The sequence below is a fragment of the Pichia kudriavzevii genome, chromosome 2 (assembly GCF_003054445.1).
Source record: "Pichia kudriavzevii chromosome 2, complete sequence".
Classification (NCBI taxonomy): Eukaryota; Fungi; Ascomycota; class Pichiomycetes; order Pichiales; family Pichiaceae; genus Pichia; species Pichia kudriavzevii.
The window spans coordinates 1,178,782-1,201,492 of record NC_042507.1 but is presented as its reverse complement, the minus strand read 5'-3'; the positions used below and the strand labels follow the sequence as shown (position 1 = coordinate 1,201,492).

Here is a 22,711-nt window from a genome sequence, read left to right as displayed (position 1 = left end):
AAAAAATTATTTCTGTACTCTTCTAGCACACCATAAATCTAATCTTCATAAATGTATGGATTACAAATGTAAAACATCAAAGATTTCTGAAACTGCACGTGCAGGAATGTCTGAAGGTCATCTCACAAAGATAAATGTATTAGCTGAGGATATTCTGAATTGTTCTTATTCTCACTGGTACCCGAAATTTAAGGAGTACACGATATCCGAAGCCACCATCTTTAAACCACTACCAGAATCGTTTATTAAATATTTGGAAGATGACGGAATTGAGTTGCCTAAAAGTTCCAAGAAAGATTCGGTTTTGTTCCAAGATGTTATTCCAACATCAGATAATGAATACAGCGATTGGGAAGATGAAGATGCAGAAGCTGTCACTCAAGCTGTACATCTGAATGACCCGACTGATAAATTCAAAGCCTTTCACCAGCAACTCCAGGAAACGATTAAAAAATATGGGAGTGTTGCTCCCAAATTTAACTGGTCTGCACCTCAAGATGCAACTTGGATCATGACCAGCCGAAACATGCGCTGTTTTTCAACATCTGACTTATTCTTGTTGCTTAAATCATCAGACTATGTCAATCACGATTTATATCATGCATTTAATGAGGTATCATCGATAGGAGTTGAACTGCCCAAAATAGAACCCGAACTTATTCTGAGGAAATGGGCTGAGATTAATCCGGCAATGGAGTTCAGATGTTTTGTTAGAGATAGACAATTGATTGCAATATCCCAGCGAGATTTAAATTATTATACCTTTTTGGAAGAACTGCAAGATGAGTTGATGGAAAAAATAGGCGTATTTTATGATGATTTTCTGATGGCTAAATTTGATTCCAATAGTTTTGTGTTTGATGTTTATATACCTAAACCATTTAACAAGGTTTATTTAATCGATTTCAATCCATTTCAGCATCAAACTGATCCTCTACTATTTACATGGAATGAACTAGCAACAATCAAAGTGGAGGAAGATAATATTATCTTTAGGTTAGTCACTGTCCACAATAGCGGTAGATTCGTTACCAAAGCACATAGCCAAAACCATGTTCCACGAGATTTCCTTGATGCTTCTACAGATACTCAAGCTATGGTTGAGTTTCTTAAAAAGATGAAGGAACTTGAAATGAATGGTGACGCTAGTGATTCTGAGAATGAGGAAGCCCTTTGATCGTCGAATGCATATAGAAAAATTGAACTACTATGTGTTTTTTTTTTTGCAATGACAAACGCAAAACTAGCTGTACATTTATCGTACCAGTTTAATACCAAGTCTTTATAATCATGGATATTCACCATTAATGATTTTGAGCATTTTGTACCAATATGCAAGCCCTTAGTTGATAACTACAGTTAGTTTCTTTTACGATTTACTTCTGGACGGTGCACCAGAAGGGTTTAAGTTTGTAAAGTAAGACTTATGAATAATCTTACTGCTTTTTGTTTGTTTGCAACAATTAATTCGGATATTTTTGGTTGAAATGGATTTGTCCTCTCTAGTTTTATCTCTTTGTATAACACCAGAGTATCTTTTGGCATTCCAAGTAAATTGAATGTACTATCAACATCACAGAGGTGTCTAAACCAACCAAAAAGTAAATCCCATAGTAGTCACAACTAGTATGTGTGAGTTAATGCTGAAACTTATATGATGTGTGTCTATTTGGAATAAAATATACAATTGCAATGATAATATCATAACAAAAAAAATCTCTGTGCTTCTGCCATCAGTATTTGTCAAATACAGTAAGTCTTTCCTCTTTGAATAGCTGGAATATGAGAAGACGGATTATCCGCCATAAATGCGCCTTATTTCACGCTTTTGTGATTTTAGTACCAGAATTTTTTCTAAACTTTAATTATTCCATGGCAGGTTCAAAACCATATAACTTTCTAGGGGAAGCAAAATTCTAATTTCATGTAAATGATAATTACAGCAAGGTGAAAAGGGCATTTACTTCAGGTGCACAGTAATGATGGAACTGAGAAAAACGTTTGACAGTTTAAACTTAAGGTTTTTTTTTTGCAAAAATGTTTGAGCAACTGCATCATCAAAACTGTGTATATGAGCATAAGAAAGCCAATACGTTTTTTCAGGATTTCAGCTATTGACCGGATTTCTAGAATATACATGCTTTCTTATAAGCAGAAGACAAACTATATATGTTTTGATCAACATGACGTCAGTAAAGGCTCGAAAGAACTCTATTACGTAGTTTAGAACATGTAATTGGAAAGCTAAATGTGTTGTTGCAGTAAAAAGCTTTCAGGGTATTGTCTTTCTTTTTCTGATTGGTTATCAGTGATTCCCATAATATGGATATTTTTTTGAACTACTACTAAATTTACGACACAGGTTTAGCTTTTTAGCTTTATAAGAGATAGATATATGTAAGAAACAGGCATTTAATAGGATCTGTTGCTTAGTATTGTATATTTTTGGAACATTCAGGTTGTTATTGAGGTAAATATTTTTTGAAGCAAAGTAAATAAGTTGTAAACTTTTACTTAATGTAGAGGTAAAGTGTGTTCTGTCCAAGAGCATACGAAAACGAAAATTGGGAGCAACATGTTTTTTAGTCAAATGAGTTTTTGTCAACACTTTCTTTCCCTGTACTCCTAAAAGAGGTAGGGGCAAACACAAATGGACAAGCCAAAACAGAGAAACTTATTACAGTAGCTTTCACTATTTTGACGTTATCTTAATGGTTGACTTGAAGTATTGTGTAATTACAGTATGAGACTTATCGGGTTGCTATTTGTGTTCCAGTTGCCAACAGATAAAATAGACAATTCCCGCAGAAGCAGAAGAATATCTCTCTTTGAGCATTCCAAATTCTTAGCAATTCAGAAATAAAGACTGAATTGGTATCCATTGGAAATATTCAACTGAAGTTATATAAGTAGGTCCTAAGAAACATTTTATTTGCCTTTGCAAAGCATTCGAAGAGTTGCAAGATAAATTCCAACCCGGGAATATTATCACAGCTACGAGAGCCAACAATATAATCAAACATAGTACAACTGTAGTTAAGTTTAGTTCTAGTATATGTTGAGAGAGGAAAGTTAATTATTATATGAACTAGTCATTTGGTATTAAATCGTTTAAAACCAGAATTAAATAAGAACAAAGAAGATAAAGGCATTAAGAACCTCAAACAATCATTTGCAGATTGGAAGTGTCAAAGAAAAACCAAAATAATCCCAATTAAGCAAACAACAAAAAAGATGTTTGTGGAGAAGTTTAAATGATTGTATAATAACTAAAATAGTGCTCTTTAATGACTTCAATATTTGTAAATTTTTAACACATTTATTTAAGGAGCCACACTACGTCGAATTCTGAAGTAGTAAAGTACCTGGAGATAGTACCCATGGCAGAATATACGGATACAAATTCACACAGTATGAGGTCTTGGCCGCTTTTAAAATAACAAAATCCATTATCATAAATTTTTGCCTATATATCTTTTCCTAAAAGAGACTGATTGACGAGTATGCTCCAAAAACAGGACAATATGTACTACAATATTGACAATTGGTCATAAGTTCAATTCTAAAACAATTTCACTATGACAGAAGAAACTCAAAGCAACCTTTTGGAAAATTTTAACTAGTAAGAAACGGCCTTTAAACAAAAAACGTAAGAAGCTATGTGGAATCTTATGCATTTAGAAAATATAATTCTTCTCTCAAGCATTTAGCATTTACAAAACACAGGTATAGCTGATTTGCATAGGCGTTTTTGTACATTCCAAACAGGCAATAGTGTATATACAAGCAATCACCAGTTTAACAGGTACCAAAGAGTTTCTTCGGGTTTTCCATGTTTCAAATTAAAACTCTTGTGAGTTTGTGTAGAGAAACGGCAAAGTTTTTTATTTTCGTCATGACATTAATACTGGAAGCATTCAACATAATATGTCAGCTTTTAAAATCTTTGAATTGTTAACAACCTCACGGACAGTAGACCAAAAAGCATTTCTTGAGCTCATCAATCATAAGACAAATGAAAAGAATGTATGTCAAGGTTTGAAAAAAAAATGTTTTAAAATTTTAAACGTACAGAGTATATTTTGTCCAAGAATCTGTTAAAGTGCATTGAAACAGTATATTTCATTATGGTTACTGCTTTATTACAAATTTGGACACTATATAGAAAAGAGAGAGGATGTAAAAGCCGATAATAACAATATAACTAGCTCAACTTAACTGATCTGGATATCTTTTTACTGATACCTGTCAATTCACCTTGGTAAGGACCTTGCTGACCAGTATAAACAGCTCTGATGGACTTGAGCTTCTTCTTAGCGACATCGTACTTCTTTCTCTTCTTCACTCTGGCGTTTCTATTTTCTTTCTTTCTCTTTGCGGTGAGACCTTTATTTTTCATGATTTGGTAACCAATAGCACGTTTGCCGTTTTCCCCAATAGATTCCTCGTTCTGCAATTCTAAAAGCTTACCATCTCTAGCGGCTATCAAGGCATCTTTATGTGCTTCCTTTCGTGCTTGTTTCTTTTCTGATTTTTCTTGTAAGGCTGAATTGAAAAATGCTTCAAGTTCTTCCGGGGAGTGCGTTATAGCCTTACGTGATCCGGTCTTCTTTGGAACCTTTTCAGCAGGCTTGTATACATGTGTAGCCATTATTGCAGGTTGCTTGGTACAGCAATCAAGAAGTTAAAAGATGCTTGCTTTAGAAAAAACTACAAATTACATTAACGTAAAATTTTAAATAAATTTTTTTTCATGTTTTCATTCTTAGAGATTTAGCTCAAATTCCTGAAATCAACTAATTCCGCATTTTGCATTTCTCTCAGTTGAGAGTCTTACAACCATCATTCCCTGGAACGAATCTGGGGAGAGACAGCTTCAGGTGATTGAATACTAGAAATGGCGCATTCTTGGGCGTTGTGAAACATCATCTCACGTAAATTGTGCGAATTGATCGAGAGACTACGAAGAGCCTCTGAAGTAGAATTATTTGAAGAAAGCTCGGAGAGAAGGCACCCAGCCAAACAGTCTCCTGCACCAGTAACATTGACAATCTCATCAGCATGGTGTGCAGGAAAATGTTGGACAATCACACCCAAGTTATGTCTACCTTCACCGACAAAGACAAAGTCACTGCCCGTGGGTCTGCCATCTACGAACTTGTAATTGTATTTTGATACGTTTTCAGCGGCTTCTTTTGCTTCTTTCGTTATTTCTATCAGCATAAGGCCATTTGCTCCATCCTTTATCAGAAGTACCGGGAAGTATGGTAGGAGTTGGAATGCTTGCTGATACACACCTTTCACCAGATACTGTTCAATCAAAGGATATTTATGTGATGCCTGGGTTAATCTTTCTCTAAACTCTGAATCAATCCCAATAGAATCCAGTACACTAAACCAATTATCGATATCATCGAATTTACCTTGTTGAGAGAAAGCTTCAAAAATGACAGATAACTCTTCAACAGTAGGTGTTACAAGTTCAAATGGAGACAATGGGAACACCGGAAGATCGAGCTGGCCAATCTTAGAACATTTAACGCCGGATGTTGGCTCAAAAATCAGGTTCATGTTTCCATTGGCTTGATTTAGGATACTTTGCATCAACTCAGTGGATATATTAGCATCAAATAAGACAATTTTTGGCTCGTACTTCCGTATCACCTTTGTAACATGATCTATCGGGATATGCTCCACAATTTCCATATCGGCACAAGCGATGGCTAAGTTTCCTACTGAATCATGCATAGATATGTATTGTGCAGTAGAGCAACCAGGAAGACTCACAAGACCATCAACTGGCATCGATGCATTACACAACTTCTGTAGGACAACCAATCCAGCATGATCAGTTTCGTTTATTGCTGTGATTAGAATAATTGGACTGGATGGATCATAAACAGTTGCCGCATATGCTACATTAAACCCGACACCACCAACACCACTCTGAACAATTTTGCCAGGATTTGAGTCTTTCAATAGCAACTTCTTATTTTTTATTTGACACATGGTATCGAGAGCAACCGACCCAACAACTACAGCATTTACTTTATCCGTTGTTTGGACATTTTCTTCAGGTCCTTTGCCGCCAATCTCTACCTTTTCCCGCTTGATCTTTGGTTCAAAGATAGGTTGGGCCTGAGACCGTTTGCCGCCCTTCAGCAGCGACAAAGCGTTTGCAATTTTAGCACCTAAGCGGGCGTTGTTCTTGACGAATTCTACGTTACACTTGGCACTTTCTCCATACGTTTTCTCGTACAAAGTTTTCAATAAGAAGGGAGTCAAGTTTTTGCCATTGATATTTTTTTCATCTGCAATGTACAATGCTTCATCAATAACCTTATCCATAACTGACTTTTCTAGTGCCACGTCTAACGGAGCAGGTGCACAAAAAACATAGCCATTTTTCATATTCATATTATATTTCCCATAGAAAATCATGTTTGCAGCAACTTCAGGATTTTCCCAAACAAATGGACTTCGAACACCAGAATCTCTTACGTAGAATCCAGGAACATTTATCTGCTGCAGTTCCCAGAAGTGATTAATTTCGTTCAGATCTTTTTCGCTTGTAGATTCAGAAAGCTTGTTCAACCTTTGCTGTCTTTCGTAAGGTATTTTTTGTTTCATAGCTTCATCAATATATGTTGAAACAGGCACACCCTTGGTTTCCAAGTATTCCATGGTGCGTTGAATATCCAGAATACTTTTCGGTCCAGAACACACTACAGCCACAGGTGTTTGGCCCAGCTCCTCTAGGTCGGCTGATACATCAAACAACGACCATGGGCGACTGACTCCGCCTAAGCCGCCAGTAGAAAAAATATCAATACCAGCATTATTCGCCAGCATCATGGTAGATGCAATTGTGGTTCCGCCCGTGAGCTTCCTGGCCATGACATTAGGTATATCACGCCTTGATATTTTGACGTTGTGTACTTCCGGTTGACCCAGCAGTATGAGATCATCGTCAGAAACGCCTACTGTCGGAACACCCTTTACAAAACCAATTGTTGCAGGGATTGCTCCGCTCTCTCTAATTATCGACTCTACACTTTTTGCCATTTCTAGATTTTCTGGATATGGTAAACCGTGTGTTATTATTGTCGATTCTAGAGCAACAACCGGAGAATTTTCAGATACTGCTTGCCTTACTTCCTCAGAAACATGACCAAAAAATCTTCTGCCATACAACACTGACCGATTTGGTGCTGGTTTGCAAAGTTTTAGCAAGATGCCCCTATTCATGTTTAGCTTAGGCTAGCTAATTATCCACGTATCTGTTCTAACCTACAGTTACACAAGGGAAAATTGCATGTTTGTTATTCGAAGATACATAAATGCAATTCATACGTAATTATTTTAATACATTGATTTAGGTGAGCGAATTTACCCAAATAAGTAATTATCGAAGGCATCGTATATATAGCCAACTTATTCTACTAAAGAAATACTTAAATAGATAGATATGTAGGTGGAAAGATATATAGGGTATAAATAGTATATAATGAATCTCATCTTTGACCTATGTAATTTAGTCACAATTTGAAACTGGTTGTTTATTCAACCTTCACTGATTTTTTTGAAGGTTTAGGTTTGACATCACTTGAATTTAAAATTCTCTTGATGGCTAAAAACGCTCCTCTCAAAATATCAAAAGAAACGAAAACAACAAACAAAAGTGTAGCAGATGCTAGAAGTAAGGAGTTGTCCCTAACAAACTGCTTATTCGCAAATACTGATACAAATTCCTCATTTTCACCAAACTTGTATAACTTTTCATCCTTCACAATTTTTTTCGTCTTTTTTTCAAGCCATGTATCATCAATGAGATCATCCTCTCCTTTGCCCATATCTTTTACCCACTGATTTTCTTTCAAATCGTTGAAGCTCGGGCGCTCATGGAACTGTGATCTGTCATACTCAAAATACCTAGATTTATCAAAAACAGTAATATCAGGGAAGATGACTCTTTTACTTTTCCTAACTTTTTCCCTCATTGCTACACTTAAAACCTTTGGATCATCAGGGACTTCATGAAACTCAATAACTTCATCTCTATCCGCTATCTCATCGTATTTAACCTCAGTTGAAGTGGTACCTGCTAGCAAAATCGAAAACTTAGGAGTTGGAAATCTTCTACAAAGATCTCTAATCAATTCATCTATTTGTTGTAAAAATTCTATTCTATTATCCTCAACCTCTTCATACTCTAAGAAATTGAATACCTCAACCTTCAACAGGATCTTGCGGGTGCCTTGATATTTTGGAAATTCTTCTGGATTCATATGTTTTATATTGTATTTCATGACATCACAATAATTTTCTAAAGTTGATTCTAACGCCTCCCATTTTATAATCTCATATTCATCATTGTGTCGAGTCATACTCACGCCTCTTCCATCAAGTACATTAGGCATGGCAAAAATTGTACTTGCTTTGACCAACCTATTTCTCAAGTTTGTCCATGCACTAAAGTTTTGAAAGTCGGTTACTCTTAAACCGGGAACTTTCACAAAAATATAATGATCATTATTACACTGCTCTAAAGCCCTAGTCAAATAAACATTTGCTTCGTGTTCAGAAAACGGCATTTGTTCACTGTGAGGTAGTGATTTCTTCAATCCAGGAACCAATGAATAGGATGCAAAAAGAGCCGGGATTGTATTGACCATACGTCTACAAGAGACATTGGATACGTAAAATAAAACGATAAATAGGTATATTTGTTTCAACTTCATTGTCTTGGAAAATATGCTTGCGTGAAGGTGGATGATAAAGAAACTTCAGGTGTTACAAAAATAGACTTGTGAGTTGAGATCTAAGACGTAGCTTAAAAATACGTTTTTTTTTTTTTGAATATATGGACACGAAGAATAGAGAGTAAAAAATTCTTGCTTCGTAAAACAAGCGTTTCAAATGGAGCTTATAAAGATTACAAACACAATAGATAATTGAATAACATAAACTGTTTATAAAGCAACTAATTGTCTACTCCATCTACGTATATTGTGGATTCTACGCTGTTATAGTGTTCAAAATAAGACTCAAACAGATTTGTGAGTTTTTCAAAATCTGCTGCACCACATGTTTCTCTGATGGAATGCATACTGAGTTGTGGATTACCAATGTCAAGGGTTCTAACACCCAGTTTGGCACTGATCATAGGACCAATAGTCGATCCGCACGGAGAATCATTTCTAACCACAAATAATTGTAATGGAGTTTTCGATAGATTTCCAATTTTCTTTAAAAGTACTATTCCTGCGGAGTTAGTAACATACCTCTGATTGGCATTAACTTTAATAACTGGACCTTGATTAAGGTGTGGCTTATTATTGGACTCATAGTTTTCGGGATAGTTTGGATTAACGCCATGTGCCATATCTGAAGAAATCATGAAAGACTTAGACATAGTTGTCAGAAAGTATGAGCTTGGTAACTCCCCCTTTAAATCAACTTCTGGGTTGAACGTTAATTTTGTAAGTCTCTCGATTATGTTGGGTAAGAACGATGAATCGGCACCTTGTGCAGATAAAGAGCCAATTTCCTCGTGGTCAAATAAAGAGATTAACTGAATACCTTGGTTATTTTCCAACTTTGATAATTTTGTAGCAGCAATTAATGCTTTTGTTGCACAGAAACAAGTGACTTGGTTGTCCAAACGGGGTGAGAAAATGAACTCATTGTTCAACCCACCGAAGCATGATTTTTGGTTGTCGTACAAAATTAATTCGAAATCTTCAATCTGGGTTGGTTTGATAGATAATTCGTCAGCAATTAAGCCAATAAGTTCTTTATTGTGTCTCTCGACTACAGATTTAACGGCATGGAATTGATCTTCGGATAATTTTTCACCTTCACAACAACCAGATGTCGAACTAGTTTCGTTGGTTTCAATTAGACCGGCAATTGGCTTGAACTGTGTTTCCTTGTTGAACTCAAACTTGACGTACCTATCTTTAGATAGATGGATAGCCAAAGTTGGAATTCTCAGCAGAGGTCTATCAATTTTCACTAATCTTGCAATACATTTTCCAGTTTCTGGTTCAGAAACAAACACTCTGCCCGCTACACTTAAATCTCTATCAAACCATGTGTGCCAGATACCGCCACCATATGTCTCAACTCCGATTTGATGAAAACCTTCCTTTGATTGCTTTGAAATTGGCTTGATCCTTAAAGCAGGGGAATCGGTATGACCACCCACCATTGAAAACCCATTACCTGGCTGAAACTTACCACCCACACCAAAAGCAATTATGGACGATGCATTACGAGTGACAAAGTATTTGCAGTTCTTTCTAATGGAACCTGACCAGTTATTACGTTCAGATAGCTCAACAAATCCACTGTCTTTTAGCTGTTTTTTAACAGTGTTGATAACATGGTAGGGAGTAGGAGACTGATTGACAAAGTCTAAAAAGCCTTGTGCTTGTTGGACTGCACTAGTAGACATAGTTATCGATCGGGTAAATTTGTTAGGGAAAGAAACAAAGATGCTCATCCCTTGAAACACGAAGAAACATCTCACTCTCTCATGAACTTAAAAGAGCATTTCATAAGCGTCAAATCGGCATGTTGATGCCGTTTCGTTGTGCGGATACGACAATGTGTAATTTTATATAAGCATTCTACTGCGATATTATAACTCTACTACGAATACATGCTAGCAGAATCTTGTCATCGATAGTGTCAAGGCAACATGTCCTATCGGGCCAGTTCTATACATCGCAAACAGGTAAACGTAGAAACGTCGTTGAAATTGACGTGCATGGCTTCACAAGGAATCGAGTCTGTCATCAATCTCCTGCGCAGTAAGCTTCCGGAACCTTGGGCCAGAGACACCTGTTGCGCCTTTGAAACCTAACATTTCATCGTTTGCATTACCAATAACACATATTTCAACAGTATTACCATTCATTTCACCTTCGATTGATTCCTTAAGAGTGAGTAGGGCAATATGGATTGCATCTTCTAACTCTAGTTCATCGTTCCACCTCTTCTCAAGGAAAGTCTTAGCAGCGTTCGATCCTTTACCTATCGCTGTTGCCTTCCACGGGAAATATGAACCTGAAGGATCAACCTGGTATAACATAAACCCATTATTTTCGTCATATCCACCCACAAGTAACGATACACCGTAGGGACGGACACCTGCGTTTTGGGTCGCTTCTTGCATGATCTTAGCTACATCAGACACTAAAATCTTTGTCGGTGGATATTCATTGTATATTCTCTTATAATTGGTATGTGAAACCTTACGTGACTTATCAACCAATACACGGAAATCTGGACCCATTCCTGAGTAAGTTGCTCCAATATCTGGTGTAATTTGGGAAATTTTTTCTGTAAAATCAGAATTCACTAGTATTGACGAAGATTTCTTTTCTGTGGCAAGAACAATACCGTTTGTTGCCTTGATACCCAAAGAAGTAACACCTTGATTGACGGCCGCTAGGGCATGCTCTATTTGCTTTAACTTTCCACTAGGGGAAAAGGTAGTAAGTGAAAATGAGTATCTGTCTGCCATTAGTGGGGGGATTTACCTGTTTTCAATCTTTATGTATCTGCTGCCTTATACTAGCCAAGGGCAAACAAAGGCAAACAAAGGCAAACCACTTAAATTTAGGGGTATCTGAAATGAGACCGAGATGTCAATGAGGAACGAGAACTTTGAAAAAAAAAAATCCAAAGTATGAAAAATCATTTGTAAAGTTTAGCTGAACATAACCGTATAATACAAGGAAACATTTCTACGTACACAAATGGGAAATACAAATATAGGGTCTACTAAGAGGGTCAATACCAATAAGGCTTCCAAGAAGGCTAAAAGCAATAACAAAGCAGAACCTGGAAAGAGTAAAATCGAGAAGAGTATAAGCAGGAGTACAAATAAAAGTAAAAACAGAGGTGATTCAAGTTTCCATGGTGAACCAAAAGTGAAGAAATCAAAAAATGGGAATGGAGACAACACTCTTGGCTTTGTTCCACAACGTAAAAGTAAAAAGGCCAAAATTAAAGACAGGAAGAGCAAAGGAAGAGAGGTAATTGATAGTCAAACCAAGTCGAAGAACACGTTTGATATTTTAGACAACGAAAAAGATGTCAAGGACAGTGCTATTCGAGAACACAAAGTAAACTCTAATGATAAAAGTGATGATGATGAGGATGATGATGACGAAATTATAGAGGTTTCTGAAGCTTCGGACTCGGATGCCGAAACTACTGGAAGTATGAATGAAAATCAGGAGATTGTAAACCCGGATAAGGATATAGTCCTGGATGATAATGACAATAGCGATGGGAGTGAAATCGTGGAACTACCAAGTAATAGCGATGACGAAGAACTCCAGCCTCCTAGGAAAATGCAAAAGACAGAACAATCGAGCATGAATGACGACTTTATTGCTTTTGATTTTTCTGCGGATGAAGATGAAGATGACGTACAGAATGATGATGAGGGAAACGAGACTAATGATGAATACAGTGATGAAAATGAGTATTTGTCCAATGACGAAGGAAGCTATCATTCTACTAATATCAAACACAAGGCAGGACAGATCAACGACGAATTTCCATGGATCAGAAATAGCGATCATTCGAAGGAAAGAGAGATTTCAGATTGGTTAACATCAGAAATCAAGGATTTCTTGAACTACATTGCACCTTCTGCTGAAGAGATACAAAGCAGAAACAATTTAGTTGAAAACTTAAAGTCACATATTAAATCTATTTGGCCTGATGCAGAATTACATTGCTTTGGTTCATTTGCTACTGACTTATACCTTCCTGGGTCCGATATTGATTGTGTCGTTACCTCTAAACGTAGAAGGTATGATAACAAAAGTTCGCTTTACCAGCTGACTTCATACATTAGGAATCACGGATTGGGTGTCGAGGTGACGCCTATAGCAAAGGCGAAGGTTCCAATCATAAAGTTTGTTGATCCGAAAACTAGGATTCATATTGATATTTCCTTTGAAAGATCCAACGGTTTAGATGCTGCAAAGTTAATTATAAAATGGTTGAAAACAACACCTGGACTGAGAGAACTTGTACTGATTGTGAAACAATTTTTGGCAGTTCGTAAACTGAATGAAGTTCATGTTGGTGGGCTGGGGGGATTTTCAATTATTTGCCTGTGTTACTCGTTTTTAAAACTTCATCCTAGACTATCCACTAACGATATTGATGCCCAGGAAAATATTGGATGTCTACTAATTGAATTTTTTGAACTATATGGCTATAATTTTGGCTATGATAAAGTTGCGTTGGCATTTGCGTCAGAAACGGAACCAATTTATGTTTCTAAATCCTCCAATCCAGACCTTATGGGAAGAAACCCCTTTTCGTTGGCAATTCAAGATCCCCATGATCCGTCTAACAACATATCACGTGGTTCGTTCAACTTAAGAGATATCAAGCGTGCGTTTGGTGGTGCATTTGAGCTACTTGTCAATAGATGTTATGATTTACACCATGCTACATACAAAGAACGTTTAGGACAGTCCATACTGGGCGGAATCATCAAATACAAGGGGAAGCAAAGGGATTTCAACGATGCTAGAGGAAGTATCAAGAACGTGGCCTTCCATGCAGCAAACAACGATGCTAGAAAGCCTCTACTCAAGAAAACCGGTGTTTTGCCGCCTCTTCCTACTGAAAAGGCCGGAATCGACCCTAGTGAGTATTACATCTCAGATTCCTTCTATTCGGAGGATGAGCATGAAGCTGATGATAGGGGCAAGTTCGAAAAGATTTTTGAAAATTCACAAAAGAGCAAAAACAACAAGGCTACTCAACAGAAAGCACAAGATTTCCTTGATATTAAAGATAGTGGGGAGGATGAAGACGAGGCATACACACCACAAATAGAAACGAAGAAAGAGCCAGATTTTAGTGATTCAGACGATGATTATGATCCGTCAAAAGATTCCTCCTCAAATCCCTCTGCCGTTTCTGCCGTGCAAAAGAGAGACTTTTGGGCAAAAAAGGCAGGCTTCTGAAATTGCGTCATTTTGCAAGAAGAAAAACCATTAGGCCACGAGTTCATAAAGCTTCTCGGTTCGAGTCGCGAAATGCGCGAATTTCTAGATTGGTTTTTTTTTTTTTTCCCTTTGTGGTGTATGTAATGCTATGTGTTGTGTCATTCAAAGTAGCTATGTTTTTTAGTGTATATCAGTTTCTATAAAAGAGAAGAAAAGAAGGACGAGCAAGTCAGACATAATGGGGAAGCTAAAGGCACCGGATGCAATTGTAAAAGATGTTTTGTTGGGACTGGCCACTGCCGAGTTTGATGGGATCAAGGCAACGGAGTTTTGGGGTTTTGTGTCCAACCTATGTGATGGTGTTCAGCTTGATGAATTTATAAAAAACATTGTATGGAACTGGCTTCTCCTAGAGAAGGATTTCCAAGTAATGAGGCCGGCCACCAAGAAGGAGGCAAGTAAGCTGCAGGCACATTCGAAGACTAAAAAAAACGATTCGGTGCTGATGGTTCCAGATGATAAGGAAACCTTACCGGATTTTCAATCTTTCTTTTCTGATGAGAACATTTCGGATTATAAAATTAAGGTGACTGATGATTACCAGTCTCTCTATCTTACAGGTGTTTTGAAAAAGGACAACATTTTGGGTAAAATGCCTTATGACTTGTTGAGAATTATTGCGAAACATAAAGAAAAAGGTATAAATTCTATCGACCTAATTAATGAGGCTAAGCAAGATAATCGTTCATTGACAGCCAGGTTACAAACTTTAGAAGACAACTTGTATATTCAAAAACATGCAGTGATTAGCAACAGGTCAAGTACGAACCACATGTTTCACTTCAGATTCATCCAACAGGAAAATGATAACGATGCAATCAAATCTAAGAATCTTGATAGCCATGAGAGGTTGGAACTTGTTTTGGCCTTAATACAAATTATGAGAGAAGATGAAACAAAAATTAGGCTTACTAGGGATTTATATGAAGAAATTGTACAAATACACCCTAATATGAAAGCTCGTTATTTCAGCTCAGCTGTCCGTTTTTTGGTCGAACGTGAGTATCTTCAGTTGGTCAAGGTCCGTGATGGTAATTCTAAAAAACAATTTCCTGCCTTGAGAGTGGCCAAGGAATTACCCTCGGTAAATAATAGAAATGAGTTACGTGAGCAAATTAAGATGCAAAAAAATGATGATGATGAAATTAATAGCGTTCTTGCTGATGACTTTGAAAATTCAAAATATGAACAACCAATGTTTAATAGGTTTTTCCCCATAGTGACTCAAATATATAATCTGATTGAGAAAAATCCTGGGGTCACTGCTTCAGTAATAGCATCAAAGTTAACTGGTGCTTATCATGCTAAACAGATCAACACACATCTTGAAAGTATAACAACTGTTCATCCTATCCCTCAAAATGAAAGAGCAGTTATTGGACATCTCAATTATTCGGGTAAAGAAAGGTATTACAGATTTACCATCCAACATCTATTAAATAGGAGGGATCCAGCTTACAGGTCGATGGTCCCTGAAAAAGAAACTGTAACTCCTCTATCGTGTTCTTCTACTCTTTTTGAAGAATCTATCAAGTATGGTGCCGTTGCACCTGTGGAGAGGCATCTCAAGGTGCTGTCCTTTGTGAATGGAGATTCTGAAAAGTTAGTATTTATACCTCGAGGTTACCCAGGTAAGATGGGTATGAAAATGACACATAATGGTTTGTCCAAAGCCATGTATCCCCAGGAAGTAGAATCACAAAATGGATGGATCCGCTTATCCGTCAAAGGTAAAGTATGCAAGACTTTGAAGAAGGACATTGCGCCATACAAAAAAATCAATGAGGCTTTTAAAAAAATAGTTGAGGACTATAACAAAAGGATAAATCAACAACATGAAATAAATCTTGCAATAGATCCTAATTTTATGGAAAAAAGTAGTGTGAAAAATGTCAAACCTCCATTTTTTTCTAGAGGAGATTCCGCCGAACCAAATATAGGATCCATGAATGGAGAGAAGGAATCACAAAAAATGGATTATGGACCTGTTTTCCGAAGGAAAAAACTTTTGGATGTCGTGGATAAAAGGAAAGTTGTTGGTATTTCAGCTGAGTTTTGTAGCTACATTTCTGAATTAATGAAGCTAGACTATAAAATTGACCGTAGAACATTGGTGAGAGATGCTTTGGAATTGGAAAAAAAGAACCAAGTAGAGTGTGAGCAACAGACACACGGTAATCTCAAGAGATTTCTTATCAAGTCTATGAAAAACAAGCCAACAGTGGAGGATGTCAACCAATTAATGGGTGAACTATCCAATTCAAATCGTGAGTACCGCCCAAGGATATTTCAAGATCAAGTTCTTGCTAATGATGCCTCAGTGAAAAGTAAATATTTAACTGATCTAATCAATTCTGCACAAGAATTACGTTTAAAGAAGGCCAAGAAGAAACTTCAACAAACAATAGAACGTCCTAATTTGTCCCGAAAAGCTAAAATTATAGGTGCAAAACGTTTGCTTACCGTTTTGGACGATACTGATATCATGGAAGATCAAAGTGATGAAGAATATGATGAGCAAAATCAAGGCAAGGCCCTGAAAGAGGAAAGTGAATCAAAACCTTTGAGAGGTAGACTGAAAGATGATAATGAAGATATTTTAACACCACTAATGGATAAAAGAAAACGGAAGAAATTTAAGTCTAGTAATAAATATCAATCAAGGGTTGTCAAAGCATTCAAAAAGATTCGTTCTTCCATTAAGATTACGAATGACCATATTCTTATATTGATCAAGGCTATTGTTGTTACTCAGTCCTTGTCCATTGGTGGTAATATAGACTGGCCAAAAGTAGCTAAAGTTCTGGATGATTTATATGATCCAGATATGCTAAGAAGGCAATGGCCAAAGTACCGGAAAATGTTAGGCCCGAAAAATTTGATGCTTGCAAAAAAAAACTGGGAGAAGGCCTTGTTAAAAGCTGTAGGTGATGGTCTTATAACATGCCAAGATTTGGATAAATATGATATTTTCAGAATGTTGGATATATGGAAAAGTGAAGGTGCTGGAATTTTCCTTGATAATTCTGAACACAATATATTAGCTAATTATGAAGAAAACTTTAAAAACCATTGTTTCAAGCCACTGAAAAGCAGCATTGACTCTTCCATAATAAAAGAAACTACCACTTTGATCGAAAGGGAGCATGAATGGCTGACTAGAAATTTTATGTATTCGGTTAACAATGTGGAAGAACAGGAAATATATAATGAAAGTATCTATCCAACGGACTTACAGGTTGCAAAGACTAAACTAAAAGCTCTATTTTCAACCAGCTCAGATAAATTTGATTCGAACAAAGTTCGTGATTTGTTTGCTGGAATTCCAAAAGAGTTGTATTCACAAGCGTTGACTGAGCTTGAAGACATGAAAGCAATAGCGTTTCTTGGTGAGGACTCGAAAATCAAATTTATGCTAACTGAGAGATTCTTAATTCAAATGGATTGCAAATTAGAAGACAGTTTTATTCCAAGCAGTAATCGAATGGTAGAAGTCTTAAAAGACACAAACCAGCTAAATAACGGGCTTCTCCTATCACCTAAATGCCCTAACGGTGCTTATGTTCCAATATTCTCCTTCTATGCAGAGGGAAATCTTAAGGTTATCAGAGTTGACCAAGAGATGACAAATCTGGAAACATATTCTACAAAAGCACTTGATCGGGGTAAACTTGAATCTGATTTTATTCTTTCAGGTATCAATGAAGATGCAATTACGCATGCCAAAATTATTCCACCCCCTATGGGTAAGCCGTGCTCTCTGCTCTGGATAGATATCAACGGAGATTTTAATCATAAACTATGGCGCAAATGTCTGTATTTGCTATTATGGAGAATCGTTATAAATCCGGGCATACCATTGAAAGTGTTATATTTTAGGGTATACCCTATGCTTGAGGTGTTTGAAGTTCGCAAAATTTTGGAATGGCTGATCCAGCGTAAGAATATCATGGAGGGTGAATTCGGTGGATATTGGCCGACAGAATGTTGGTATGATGTTCTTTAACTATATTTTTTCAATATTGTAATAGTTCTTTGTTAATGTTAGCAAACTAGAGAAAAGTGTATGCGTTATAAAATCTATAATCTATCGACCTCGTTATCTGTTTTGCCCTTTATTCTCTGCGTAATTTCTTTATCCCGCAAATAACATTTGACTCTGGTAGACATGATAATGTCAGGTTCTATAGACCTGCTCCCAATACCTGCTCCACATTCAGGGCATTCATGGGAACTTCGTAGGTAAATCTGTAAAGCATCCAAGTCGTAAGTGTGCGAACAGTTTAAACTCTTGTAAGGCTTTTTAAATAATTCTCTTGAAATTGGACATGTCAGATTGACTTTACCACCATCGACTTGTAAATCCCCGTCCTCGTCGTTGTTCTCCTCGTTAAGGTTGTTAACCTCCAATCTGGATGGAATAGGTCGCTCTGGATAAATTGATACAAAAATAATCTGCTTCAATCTCAAAACATGCTTTTGGATTTCGTCTTTCAGTGTTTCAGCAGATGCCAATTTTGTTATTTTTTGATGATCTTGGAGTGACTGGGATATCGACATCTGAGACGAACGTCCGTTCTCGGCGAGTTCCTTTCTTTCACTGGAAACGTACTCTTGTAGATTATCAACGCTTAGTTCATTGTCCATAGTTCCTGCAACCTCTGTTAGCATCAGTGTGTATGCATCAGAGGCATCTGCATATGAGGCAAATGATTCATATATATTCCCAATCCAATCGCCATCAATAAGTGAGTTCAGAATTCTCTCTCTGGTACCTTCATATTCTGTCTTATCGATGAGATCGAGCTCAAACTTGTTTGTGGCTAATTCTAACTTGACGGAGACTGTCTCTATCAGCGTTTTCTCAATGTCATTGAGATACTTTTTAATATGATTATCTGCGTAAGTGATTTTAGAAGGTGGTTGAGCCCTAGTCAGTGATTTTCTGGTAGCATCACAAAGTGGAAAATGTTTGGGAAGAGCAAAAAGCCCTTCTGGCATCGTCATAATGTTTTCGGTTTGCCAGGGATTCCATCTGATAAAGTAGATACATTGAAAACTTATGGTAAATCCTCAAACAAATTCATCGCTTGAAACTTCTGTATGTTTATTTTTTTCTTGGAAATACAAAGCTTCAACAAAATTTCCTTCTTTTCAAAGTACCCCCCCTGCAGCCAAAGAACATAATGCCTGAGCAGAAGGAGAATATATCTACCAAAGTTTTATCGAATGACACTGCTGCTGTCACGAAATCTCCCTCACCAGTACCATCAACATCAAGTGCCTCGAGAGGCAGACAAACAAAGATGCCTACACCTCAAGAAATGCAAGAGCTGTATGATAAGATTACGCCATTACAAAAAATAGTGACACTGCAGCATATATACAGTCTGTATATGGCAGCTGCTCAACAAACCGATAAGAAAGAAGTAAGTTTCAACATTATACAACTTCAAAGAATGATCAATTCAAATCCACTAGTGAATTTAGATTTTGACTTTCTTAATATCAGCGGATACTTGAATAGCCTTAAGGATAAGAGTAAGGAAAAAGCAGGTGGTATTGTCCCGGGAGGCGGTGGAAGTGGTGGAAGTGGTGGAAACAGCTCAAATAAAGGGCCAGTTAGTCCGGTCCAATTGATACAGATATTGACTGAATCTTTAACTCTGAGGGATGAAAGGGGTCGTAACGAACAGGTAATTCAGCAGGTCCCAAACACGATGTTGTTTAAATTGAGCAGATTTATTGATTTGAATTTTGTCAAAGACCGACTGATCAAACTTTTGAATGCCTATAAGAATACCACGCTGAAAAAAATCGAAGAATTAGAAGAAAAGTGGAAGACTAAAAAAAGGGAAATACAGATGATAGAAGAAGGTAAAATGGACGATAGTGTATTATATGAAGAGTTCTTAAAGGATTTGAAAAGGAAGAGAGGACCTTCTAAAGAAAAAATGTTAGAGAAAAAGAAAAACATCGTTGCAAGTACTTCCAACTCTCCTGAATCTAGCAATGCTGGGACCCCTATTCCGGTGAACTTGGAACAAAAGGCTGATGATACCAGATCTGGACAAAGTGATAATGTAGGTGATAAGAAGAGGAAAGAAATTGACAACAAGATGGAAGTTAAGGAAGAAACGAAGGTTTCAGAAAAGCAAGCGTTGAAGGGGGACGAGAAAAAATCAAGCCACACAAGCCAGGAAGAAGTTTTGGAGGGTAAGAATACTATAGAGACAAGCGAGAGCAAGAAGCTTGAAGTGAAACAGGACACGGTAGTAAATATAGAAGTTAAAAGTCAAGAGCCGGTTATTGAGAAGAGACGAAAAAAAAGAAATGGAGATGCAGTGACCGAAGAAAGCAAAATTGGAAATGAAAAGGAATTTCAAGATCAGAATGGAAATGAAACTGAGCAAGGGGAACAAGGCCATAACAAAAATAAAAGTGAGGAACAAGGTCAGAACCAAAATAAAAATGAAAAACAAAGTTTGAATGAAAATGAAAATGAAAAGGAAGGTAATTCCATAAGTGTGAGTGTACCGCACAACCATCATGGATATACAAAAGATCAAACTAATGATAATGAAGGCAAAAGGAAACTTGATGATGGAGATGTAGAAGAGGCACGTGACAGCAAAATCTTGAAGAAGCCAAAAACAGAGGAAACTTCAATCGTCGAAGAAGATAAGCCACAAATTAGGTTGAGGACCAGAAGTATGGTTAATAATGAAAACACAGTCAAAAAATTTCAGCAATTATCCCTACCTATACTAACAAATATTTCGTCGCATCGTATCGCTTCAATGTTTTTGACGCCAGTCAATGCTATGGAAGAGCCTGATTATTTTAAAGTAATTAAGAAACCAATTGACTTGAAGACTATAATAAAAAAGGTCAGGAACTTTTCTATAAACACCCTCGAAGAGCTTGAATTTGAAATGCAACTGATGTTCACGAATGCGATAATGTACAATACAAGTGATAAAGTTGAAGGAATATCGGATATGATGAAAGAATGGCAAGATCTAGTAGTAATATTGAAAGAAAATATGTAATAGGTATAGTCCGTCAGTTATATTGGAAGATAATAAGAAAAGAATATCAAAACTATTTAATTAGTTAATTGTATAAACTGTATGTCATTATAAACAGGGAAGGTTGACATTGTCTAGCGGCAATCATTGTCTCATTTGGTTCATTAACTTTTGGTTCTGTTCTTGGAAACGGGTACCAACTCTCTCAGAGTGCTTCAAAAATTTTTCAGCACATTTGGTTAGACATGAACTTTCTCTGCTGGTTAAGGATTCAGAGGTGAAGTCTTGAACACAATCGTTGAAACATCTGTCCACAAGAGATGTGTATAGCCTCATGAAATCAGCCATTTGCTTTTGTTCAACGATCTTTTGAAATTGTTGTTGTTCTTGGTAGTTAAGTTGATCCATCTTGGCTTATGTTGTGTGTATGTTGTAGTTATTCTTAGTATATTCCTGTCCTGAGTTTAGTGAAACATAATATCGCCTTGAAATGAAAATGCTGAAATTCGTCGACATACAATTTTTCAAACTTTTTTTTTTCTTGGTGCACGGACATGTTTTTAAAGGAAGTACTCTATACCAGTTATTCTTCACAAATTTAATTGCTGGAGAATAGATCTTCAACGCTTTAATAAAGTAGTTTGTTTGTCAAGGATGGCGTCATACAAAGAAAGATCAGAATCACACACTTCCCCTGTTGCTAGGAGACTTTTCTCCATCATGGAGGAAAAGAAGTCTAACCTTTGTGCATCATTGGATATTACTGAAACTGAAAAGCTTCTCTCTATTTTGGACACTATTGGTCCTTACATCTGTCTAGTTAAAACACACATCGATATTGTTTCTGATTTTACGTATGAAGGAACTGTGTTGCCTTTGAAGGAGCTTGCCAAGAAACATAATTTTATGATTTTTGAAGATAGAAAATTTGCTGATATTGGTAACACTGTTAAAAATCAATATAAATCTGGTGTCTTCCGTATTGCCGAATGGGCTGACATCACTAATGCACATGGTGTAACGGGTGCAGGTATTGTTTCTGGCTTGAAGGAGGCAGCCCAAGAAACAACCAGTGAACCTAGAGGTTTGCTAATGCTTGCTGAGTTATCATCAAAGGGTTCTTTAGCATATGGTGAATATACAGAAAAAACAGTAGAAATTGCTAAATCTGATAAAGAGTTTGTCATTGGTTTTATTGCGCAACACGATATGGGCGGTAGAGAAGAAGGTTTTGACTGGATCATTATGACTCCAGGGGTTGGTTTAGATGACAAAGGTGATGCACTTGGTCAACAATATAGAACTGTTGATGAAGTTGTAAAGACTGGAACGGATATCATAATTGTTGGTAGAGGTTTGTACGGTCAAGGAAGAGATCCTATAGAGCAAGCTAAAAGATACCAACAAGCTGGTTGGAATGCTTATTTAAACAGATTTAAATGATTCTTACACAAAGATTTGATACATGTACACTAGTTTAAATAAGCATGAAAAGAATTACACAAGCAAAAAAAAAAAATAAATGAGGTACTTTACGTTCACCTACAACCAAAAAAACTAGATAGAGTAAAATCTTAAGATTTAGAAAAAGTTGTTTAACAAAGGCTTTAGTATGTGAATTTTTAATGT

The 22,711-nt window shown here is 36.7% G+C and overlaps 11 protein-coding genes across 11 annotated transcripts; 5 read left to right on the top strand and 6 right to left on the bottom strand.

Moving 5' to 3' along the window:
• Window positions 1-55: 55 nt before the first annotated feature.
• Window positions 56-1,177, top strand: C5L36_0B05830 (uncharacterized protein; the record flags this gene model as incomplete). Its single annotated transcript, XM_029464955.1, has 1 exon — window positions 56-1,177. One exon carries the CDS (start codon window positions 56-58, stop codon window positions 1,175-1,177), a length of 1,122 nt encoding a protein of 373 aa, XP_029320814.1.
• Window positions 1,178-4,842: 3,665 nt separating this feature from the next.
• On the bottom strand, window positions 4,843-7,248 carry C5L36_0B05820 (uncharacterized protein; the record flags this gene model as incomplete). Its single annotated transcript, XM_029464954.1, has 1 exon — window positions 4,843-7,248. The coding sequence occupies one exon, from the start codon at window positions 7,246-7,248 to the stop codon at window positions 4,843-4,845; it is 2,406 nt and encodes an 801-aa protein (XP_029320813.1).
• Window positions 7,249-7,559: 311 nt separating this feature from the next.
• Window positions 7,560-8,741, bottom strand: C5L36_0B05810 (uncharacterized protein; the record flags this gene model as incomplete). Its single annotated transcript, XM_029464953.1, has 1 exon — window positions 7,560-8,741. One exon carries the CDS (start codon window positions 8,739-8,741, stop codon window positions 7,560-7,562), a length of 1,182 nt encoding a protein of 393 aa, XP_029320812.1.
• Window positions 8,742-8,983: 242 nt separating this feature from the next.
• Window positions 8,984-10,507, bottom strand: C5L36_0B05800 (uncharacterized protein; the record flags this gene model as incomplete). The annotated part of the gene is made up of 1 exon (XM_029464952.1): window positions 8,984-10,507. The coding sequence occupies one exon, from the start codon at window positions 10,505-10,507 to the stop codon at window positions 8,984-8,986; it is 1,524 nt and encodes a 507-aa protein (XP_029320811.1).
• A 273-nt stretch (window positions 10,508-10,780) lies between these two features.
• Window positions 10,781-11,533, bottom strand: C5L36_0B05790 (uncharacterized protein; the record flags this gene model as incomplete). Its single annotated transcript, XM_029464951.1, has 1 exon — window positions 10,781-11,533. One exon carries the CDS (start codon window positions 11,531-11,533, stop codon window positions 10,781-10,783), a length of 753 nt encoding a protein of 250 aa, XP_029320810.1.
• Window positions 11,534-11,768: 235 nt separating this feature from the next.
• C5L36_0B05780 (uncharacterized protein) lies at window positions 11,769-14,009 on the top strand (the record flags this gene model as incomplete). The annotated part of the gene is made up of 1 exon (XM_029464950.1): window positions 11,769-14,009. One exon carries the CDS (start codon window positions 11,769-11,771, stop codon window positions 14,007-14,009), a length of 2,241 nt encoding a protein of 746 aa, XP_029320809.1.
• Window positions 14,010-14,229: 220 nt separating this feature from the next.
• C5L36_0B05770 (uncharacterized protein) lies at window positions 14,230-18,057 on the top strand (the record flags this gene model as incomplete). Its single annotated transcript, XM_029464949.1, has 1 exon — window positions 14,230-18,057. The coding sequence occupies one exon, from the start codon at window positions 14,230-14,232 to the stop codon at window positions 18,055-18,057; it is 3,828 nt and encodes a 1,275-aa protein (XP_029320808.1).
• A 74-nt stretch (window positions 18,058-18,131) lies between these two features.
• On the bottom strand, window positions 18,132-19,058 carry C5L36_0B05760 (uncharacterized protein; the record flags this gene model as incomplete). Its single annotated transcript, XM_029464948.1, has 1 exon — window positions 18,132-19,058. The coding sequence occupies one exon, from the start codon at window positions 19,056-19,058 to the stop codon at window positions 18,132-18,134; it is 927 nt and encodes a 308-aa protein (XP_029320807.1).
• A 179-nt stretch (window positions 19,059-19,237) lies between these two features.
• C5L36_0B05750 (uncharacterized protein) lies at window positions 19,238-21,103 on the top strand (the record flags this gene model as incomplete). The annotated part of the gene is made up of 1 exon (XM_029464947.1): window positions 19,238-21,103. The coding sequence occupies one exon, from the start codon at window positions 19,238-19,240 to the stop codon at window positions 21,101-21,103; it is 1,866 nt and encodes a 621-aa protein (XP_029320806.1).
• A 123-nt stretch (window positions 21,104-21,226) lies between these two features.
• C5L36_0B05740 (uncharacterized protein) lies at window positions 21,227-21,490 on the bottom strand (the record flags this gene model as incomplete). The annotated part of the gene is made up of 1 exon (XM_029464946.1): window positions 21,227-21,490. The coding sequence occupies one exon, from the start codon at window positions 21,488-21,490 to the stop codon at window positions 21,227-21,229; it is 264 nt and encodes an 87-aa protein (XP_029320805.1).
• Window positions 21,491-21,736: 246 nt separating this feature from the next.
• On the top strand, window positions 21,737-22,525 carry C5L36_0B05730 (uncharacterized protein; the record flags this gene model as incomplete). Its single annotated transcript, XM_029464945.1, has 1 exon — window positions 21,737-22,525. One exon carries the CDS (start codon window positions 21,737-21,739, stop codon window positions 22,523-22,525), a length of 789 nt encoding a protein of 262 aa, XP_029320804.1.
• Window positions 22,526-22,711: the final 186 nt, after the last annotated feature.